The 7,796-nt window shown below is 36.5% G+C and overlaps 1 protein-coding gene across 2 annotated transcripts; it reads right to left on the reverse strand.

Moving 5' to 3' along the window:
* Nucleotides 1-597: 597 nt before the first annotated feature.
* LOC105118861 (probable methyltransferase PMT2) lies at nt 598-6,065 on the reverse strand. Of its 2 annotated transcripts, none has more exons than XM_011016916.1 (7): nt 5,794-6,065; nt 5,038-5,699; nt 4,732-4,942; nt 4,311-4,605; nt 3,733-4,122; nt 3,311-3,388; nt 598-1,128 (listed from the first exon to the last, which is right to left on the reverse strand). In XM_011016916.1, the coding sequence occupies exons 2-7, from the start codon at nt 5,683-5,685 to the stop codon at nt 897-899; spliced, it is 1,854 nt and encodes a 617-aa protein (XP_011015218.1). In that variant the 5' UTR covers nt 5,686-5,699; nt 5,794-6,065; the 3' UTR covers nt 598-896. The 2 variants fall into 2 exon arrangements, with proteins under 2 accessions (XP_011015218.1, XP_011015217.1); XM_011016915.1 differs by having other exon boundaries at nt 5,038-5,686; nt 5,794-6,064.
* Nucleotides 6,066-7,796: the final 1,731 nt, after the last annotated feature.

The raw sequence follows: 7,796 nt of genomic DNA on the forward strand, positions 1-7,796 counted from the left end.
AGTTAACTTTTTTTTCTCGTGTTTTTGCAACCCTTTATAATATAAAGCCATTTTCTCAGAATTTTTCTGTGGCATTGCAGAGGCCCTGTAAATCCTAGAATTGTTGGAAGTCGACACCAAGTGATTCTCCAATTCTCTCCATCTTCTGTAGACTCAGCACAACATGAGGCTCTTCTCTTCGAGGCATGAACAAAATGCAGAACATGATCAGACAAAAAAAGATTCCCAATTCTGTCTCGTCTAGTCCCGGTACTCTCAATATTTTCTCAGTGGGCGACTCCTTTCTATCTGTCTGGTTCCTCTATTCAAGAAAATCAAGGGTTCTTCCATCCGATTTATAATTTGTGTTTGACAACATGCCAGTAGTAGACACATGCCTGGTCACATGTCAAGAATTAACAGTGGATTGAACAAAAAATAGATCAAGGGACGACATTTAGAAACTTTCTTTAAGTTGAGGGACCAGCTTAATTTTAAAAAAATGCTACGTTGGATGAATTTCAAGCAGGGTGAAAGAAAAATGCATTCTAAACAGTAATGGTTGAAAATCAGAAGATGCTTCTGCAGTCATAATTGGGGATTTGGAAGGGGCCAATGTTTGTGGTAATTTGGCAGACAGTAAAAATAAGGCCATAAATATTGATGTCCAAAACCTTGCAGTCACAGATTTGCATGCGTCTATAAATTACCACCAGAATACATCATGGGCTATATTAATAGCTAGTAAAACACTACATCGTGTAACCCCCCTACCTATGTTCTATGATACTCCGCAATGAATAAAAGAAGAAGAAGAAGAAGCATGCTTTAAACGGATCAATAAATGCCATGTCTTGAACAACAATGCATTGCCAGCGAAAGATGAGAAGATTTCACCAGTACCTCCCATTCACCATTCACTGCGTGGACGTGGAGTTTCCACCTGCAACCCAATACTGCTTGACAGCAACTAATATCTTCTCAGGAACTAAGGGACCATCTTCATGGTCCACCATTTTTGTATGCCACCTCATTTGTCTTACCATCTTCCTCACCTTAATTAGAACATCGACTTCATCACGGAATATAACTGCACCTTCTGGTCGCAAAATCCGATCCATCTCCAGAAGAATGTCCTCCATGTTACACCTGCAATCATTTAATTGAGAAATCTAATTTCGTATAGCCTTATAGATCTAATATAAGAATCAGATGATCAAAGAATACTGAACTAAAAGTAGACGATTCTACCGTAGGCAGTGGAAATGGGTTGATTAAAGATTAAAAAAACTTGTCTCGGATAATCAAGCCATGTCCAACGTAGAAGAGATGAAAATGAAAAGAAAATTTCATTTTTGCAGGAATAAAAAAGATGCAAGAAAACAAAAGCTGGCAGAGATGACAAAATAGAGAGACAGAAATCCAAGGAAAAAACAACTCCAACAAGCGTGAGACTAAAGTTTAGTGAGTTGGTCGGTCCTGCCACAAGAGCTTATAGACAAATAACATGTGTGGCAACTATTAATCAGAAACTCAATCTAGGAGCACTGCAAAGTCCTCAACATCTAGTAGGCTGATTCAAAGTCACCATGATTTAGTTCTCAATGCATCTCATTTCAAATGCTGGACACAAGATGTCAGCATTCTCCCAGACTAAATATAGTGCAAAACCCACTACGCCTCTATTCAGGTAAAAAGCCAACTGGGGGTTAATTTGTTTACTTAATTCCATCGTTTGTTATTAATTTGTTTATTTGTTCAAAGCTTAACTGATGGAAAACTGTTTACCTAGTTTAGATAGCTAGTATTTTTGCCTAGTTATTTTTGCTTTAGAGAGATTATTAGGTATTCCCAATGTAGTGGAACCATGAGTAGCTACCATAGTGGGTTTCATTTTCATGCTAGTAAGGAAGCAATACACGGAGAGTGCCTAAAAATTTCCCATTTTATTGTTGTTTAGGAAATTATTGGAGTTTCCTACTTTATTGGTTGCCTATTTTTTATAGGATTCTACTAGGATTTGGTGCCTATTTAAGTGCACCTAGACATTATTCTGGGGCATTGTTGTTTGCAGAAAGTCATTGTTCTACAAAGTGTTTTTATAGGTTTCCCATTTTCCTTGTGGATTCAAGGAATCCCTAGTGAGTCTCTGGAGTTTATTTACATTTTCCATCTGAACTTTTACTTTCCTACATCACCAACATCACCCTTAAAACCTGACCTAACCTATAAACTATTCCCCAAGCTTTGACTCTGCAATCCTTAGTGAATTAGGTGCTGAATTTTAAGAATGTACTGCGCAGTGTAAAAACAATCGCTCAATTGTGTAAAATTCTCATAAAAGTTGTGGAGGTCACACAGAACCTGGAAAAAAAAAAGATGCCTTTCAATTCATCCAAAGGCACCCTAGAATGCACTTTAACTACCGAGGTTCAGCTTATATTAAGACATGTTCTTTAGTTCAATTAAAATGTTGTGTTGGCTGAATGTATATTTCAAAATTGAATTGCTAATTATTATATATTTAATAACAAATGGTGAATTGACGTTAAAGCTTGTGAAAGGATTGCGAAAATAATGATGCCAATACACAACAAGGTTATCATGCAATTCATTCGGTGGCTGATCAATCAAGGACATATCAATCTAGTTCAATGTAGTACACCACCAAGCCTTATCGCAAAGGATGATCTCATGCCACAATTGTTTCATTGTTGATCACCATGGCATAAGAGCCCTGATCCACCCTTTACAGGAGACAGATTTGCTCTCAAACTAAATAAATCATTTGAGTAGTTATGGATTAATTGATATCTGCAGATTGTTTTGGTTGAAAATTTATCTATTGTATTTGAAAAGAACACAAGGAAAAAGTGTTGAGGACTCAGAACGGAAAAGGTGTTGAGGACTCAGAACCAGGGTTTCAAACATGTAACAAGGCTATCAACCACCAGGCCATCTCACATTTCCTTGTTAATGGAGTTGGTTCAGTGCACTTCACTAACACAAGGAAAGAACACAAAAAAGATAACTAGGTATGCACAATGCATCATAACTTCTATTTTCTACGTGTACATGATATTGACAAATACACCAATGAAATAATTTAAGAAAACTTAAAAATGAATACTCCAGAACATCTCATCTGTACAAACAGAAATCAGCATGATGCATAAATATAAGCATGAAATAGCACAGTAAGGAGCAAAAAATACCATCAGAAGAGCTTACATGACAAAGAAAGAAAATAGTGCAGATTTAAGTGTGTGTGTGTGAGAGAGAGAGAGAGAGTATTTGTCAGCCTAACACAAAGAACTAAAGTATTACTTACCTGTCTTGGTATAAACTGAATACTCCACTGGCATGAATAAGGTCATAGGTCCTTGGGTATGTGGAGAAAGCTTCACACCTGTAATAGACAGACATTGTAAATAAGTAACACTTCATCATCATACTGGATCTGGTCGTCATAGGTCCAAATGATAGTGATTCGGAACTCAATGCTGGAAAAGACCCAAATTATGTTAGCAGAAAGTAGATTTTGTTGGAACTGCATGTTAGAGGGTACTTCACAAGCTACTGATTAGGCACAAGGCATCTAAGGATTTATATTATCACATCAAACTTCTCCTACATTGCAACGTAACAATGGTAAACATTATGGTGCTTTGAAAAAAAATTCAGAAAAATGTCATAAAAGATACAAAAAAGCTAAAGTATCCAAAAGAGGAATGCAAAAGTTCAAAATTTTACCAGTCATGATAGATTCCAATCAATCCTCTCTCATATATCACACCCAGTGTACTTTTCTCAGCTATAGTTGGCACCACATTCATAACCCACAGTTTCGGAGACTCAAGGGCGGCAGCAAATCCTCCCATCCCAGCATTCATATCCATAATGTTGCGATATCGTCCAGAGTCAAGAAGTTTATTGATTTTCTTATAAGCATTTACATGCTTTTTCCATTCCTTATTGTACACCTGGTATGTCTTAGCAGAAACTCCAGGAACGGACCCGCTAGCAACTCTGGGAGGGACAGCATAAAGCCTCTCTGGAAACACCTTCAATTGCCCACCAGCCACTTCATCTGAGCTACTACTATCAGGATATGGAGTAATGCATGCCTCCATTTTCTTGTACCTATAAATCATAAAAATTGGGAATAAAACTAAAGCACAGAAGAGAAAATAGTGATAGGGTCAATGATAATGGAGCACAACGAATATCATCACTTATGAGTGAGAGTGTGCATGTTGCATCGTTTGGCCATTACAGTGAATTGAATTTTTTGGCCAATACACTGAAGTGAAATTTTAAGGCAGCCATACCACGCATCATCTGTGTCTGTGGATTTGCAAAGGGTAGCTCTAGAATCATCTTGTCTACCACGACAGGAATCAGCATTTAATCTCTTTTGCCAAATGGCCATTTCACCATTTTCATACTTCTTATCCCAGCAAAGAAGCTTGGCGGTCTCTTCAATCTTTCTCTGTTCGTCCTGAAGTTCCTCCTTGGGACGCTGCCATGATCTGTAATTATTCTTCCAGTTGATGGGAGGTCCAGAAAGCACCCAGTAACCACCAGGTCTGAGAACTCGATCGACTTCCATCAGGTACATCCCGTCTGCAAAAAAGAAAAACCCATCACCTTATATAGTGCTATCATAATTAAAGGCAATAGACAAACACTTGATAGGATAAAGGAACAAAAGCAAAGAAAGGCAATTCCTTGTTATGAAGTGGCTCTCACCGTTTGCTCCCCATGGAATCAAGCAACGAGAGCAGTGAGCCATATCAAAGGCTCTGGATGGATATGGCAGCTTCACAGTACCAAAAACACCAATAACAGCAGGTACACCTCTTTCAAGTGCAAATTGGACCTGTGCTTCATGTGAATCTCTCGGAGCAAATGACATGGCAATGACTTTCCTGCTCCAGAGGTATGCACCTAAACTGGCAACCTAAATATATAAATAAAGAACAATATGAACCGAGTGTAAATGGATTATCAGCAAATTCACAATTTCTTAAAAAAATATAAAGAACTTTAGCATACCCCACAACCAGTGTCCAATGCAGTCCTGACTGTCCCGTTAGCAATTGGCAACACCGAAGCTAGTTGATCAATATACTTATCTGCTCCTTGTGGAAACTGTGTTCCTCCACCAGGAAACCTAAACACGTTGCCCTCGTATTGGACCCAGTTCTGAATAGCCTTTTCGACAGTCAAGCTCTTATAGGGTGCATTAGCAAAGGGGACATAGTCCCGACTCTTAGGCCAAGGAAATGGGTTGACATAACCTTTAGGAGCAGGTATCAAGCAGTGTAGCTTCTCTTGTTGAGGAGGACAGTGTCTCTCCCGATAAATCATATTTTCCCTCGGAAAAGTCATAGCACGACTCTGATCTTGACAAGGGGTATAATCAGTAAAACGAGAAGGGCAAGGCTGATAGATTTTGGATTTAGATTCAGAATCATCGTTGGGCCCAACGTCACCACCATGATGGGTCTCGAAAGTAAGATTTGGAATGATATTACAGTCTTCTGTACTCTTGATAATCCTCTCGGCAAGATTGTCAGCCTTGCCGAATCCACTTCTTTGCCATGCACCCAAGATGTAAAAAAAACAGCATAACCCAGCCACAATAAATATTTGCATAGAACTCCTAGTTCTACCATCACCTGAATTGCTTTTCAACGCCATCCTTGAAAAAAAAACTGTAAGGTGACAGATCAGATAAGCTCAAGTCTAAAGATTTTTTCTATAAAAGAAAAGCATGCGCCTGAATCAGAGCAAAACAGAGAAGCTTACGGATCGCATGAAGATGCAGACAAGAGCGGCGGATCTCGATCTCAGTGACTAGTAAATGTTGAACAACAAGATCTCCGAAAGAAATTGAGTGATAATATCACTAACTATTCACTAGTGGTAGTGGTAGGAAGGGAGTACTTGCAGGCCGTAAATACTGTTTTTTTTAAAGATCCACGAAACACGTCTCTCTTCTTCAAGCTGTTCTGGTTGTTGCAGCATTTTATTAAAAAAAAGCAAAAGAGAAGGTTCCGTTCCAAAACAGGGATGGTTTCTGTTGGCCCATTTAAGATTTTAAATGAGAGAGGGAGGGAATGGGGGCCCACGGGACAATCTTCCTCCAAAAAAATTAAAACCGGACAGCACAAGCGAGCGTGTCGTTTAATTTGACCTGAACAGCTTAGTAATGCCCACCCAATTGTTATCTCTCTCCTGGATCTTGTGGGACTTCATGGCCTTCATAGATTTAATAAAGCGTTTTTGGGATTTAAGCAAGCTGTGTGGCCGGATATTACGAGGTCGTTTTACACTTGTCTATGTCCACGTTGATAAGTTCATTGACGGGGAGTATATAATAACAGAATTGATGAGCGAAAACGACATAAAATGTAAGCTAAAAGGGTTGCAAATTCAAATTTCTAATTTTATTTTTTTGACAATAAATCTAATAGAGTAGGTCTCCCGAAGAGGGTTATGATGACTTTAAAAACACTAAAAAATCAACATGTATTGTATAATAAAATCATAATCCTGACATGTAAAGAAAAACAACACAAGAAATCCAAAAAAAAAAATTGCAAGACATGATCTTTTGAACCTAGTTCAATGAAATCCTGGTTGAGGATGGACTGTCAGAGCAGATCTCTTATGAGGCCATACCTTAAGAATACCATGAAAAAATTAATTTTAATATAATAATTTGATTAAAAGTTGTGATCATTGTTATAATTTAAGTGTCTTCGTTGCTCCAAAAAAATTATTTACAATATGATTTATTTTTTAGATTTAATATTTAATGATAATGTGAATAGGTATTTCTTTTATTATCAACAAGTTAGACAATGTTTAATTTAAGATTCTTATTTTAAAATATAGTCGGGATTTGATGTCTTTTATCTTATTTTCGAATATTTTTAATTAGAACTATAAAAAAATATATAAAACATGCCAATTAAAAAATATTTTAGAAGACACTTCAAATTAAATCACCTCATTGAATATGCTGCGTTGCAACTAATAAATACGAAAATTGATATTTAAAAATATAATAATAATTATTTTTTAATATATTTCTTGTTTATAAGTATATTAAAATAATATATTTTTTATTATTTTAAAAAAAATATTTTTAATATTATTACATTAGAATAATTTAAAAATATTAAAATAAATTTAAAATAAAATATGTTTTAAAATACAAAAATAAACAGTATTATTACGTTGGTTTTACGCACCCGGTATGCACGCAGACAGCTGGCACCAGGTTTTAAAAGGTGCTGCAGTTAACAGGAGGGGTTTACATTCGTTCTACCAGGACTGACAATGAGATAATTAAATATATTCAGGCCTAAAAGTTTATTGTTCCTCTACGTATGCAATCACAAAACCTCCTTTTCCTGTTTGTTTTTATATTTAAAAAAAATAAAAACATAAATATTTTTAATATTTTATATTATTTTAATACATTGATATTAAATAAAAAATTTAAACCTACCAACGAAATAAAAAATTTTAAAGCACAATCACAGCCACTCTTATTTAAACCTACCAACGAAATTAATTATTTCTGTGTTGTGTATTCACTCACTGTTTTGATAACAAATTTAAAGTATATTTGATAAAGAGCAGAGAATTAAAGGACAACAGACCATGACGGCCCAATACCCTTTATTGAGCTTCTACCATTGGGAGCAGCCATGTTTTCCAAGAAGCCTCAGCTCCTGGGCCTCCCTTGGCTTTGATGTGTGTGTGTGTGTGTGTGTGTGTCAAAGGATGCTTTCGTTACC

The sequence above is a fragment of the Populus euphratica genome, unplaced genomic scaffold, assembly GCF_000495115.2.
Source record: "Populus euphratica unplaced genomic scaffold, PopEup_1.0 scaffold2301.1, whole genome shotgun sequence".
NCBI lineage: Eukaryota > Viridiplantae > Streptophyta > Magnoliopsida > Malpighiales > Salicaceae > Populus > Populus euphratica.

Excerpts from the sequence above, each read along its gene's own strand:
- LOC105118861 (XM_011016916.1), bottom strand. The coding sequence starts at position 5,685 with ATGGCGTTGAAAAGCAATTCAGGTGATGGTAGAACTAGGAGTTCTATG. Across the intron at positions 4,606-4,731 it reads GATTCCATGGGGAGCAAACG|ACGGGATGTACCTGATGGAA; the intron begins GTGAGAGCCACT and ends TCTTTTTTGCAG. Across the intron at positions 4,123-4,310 it reads ACAGACACAGATGATGCGTG|GTACAAGAAAATGGAGGCAT; the intron begins GTATGGCTGCCT and ends TATGATTTATAG.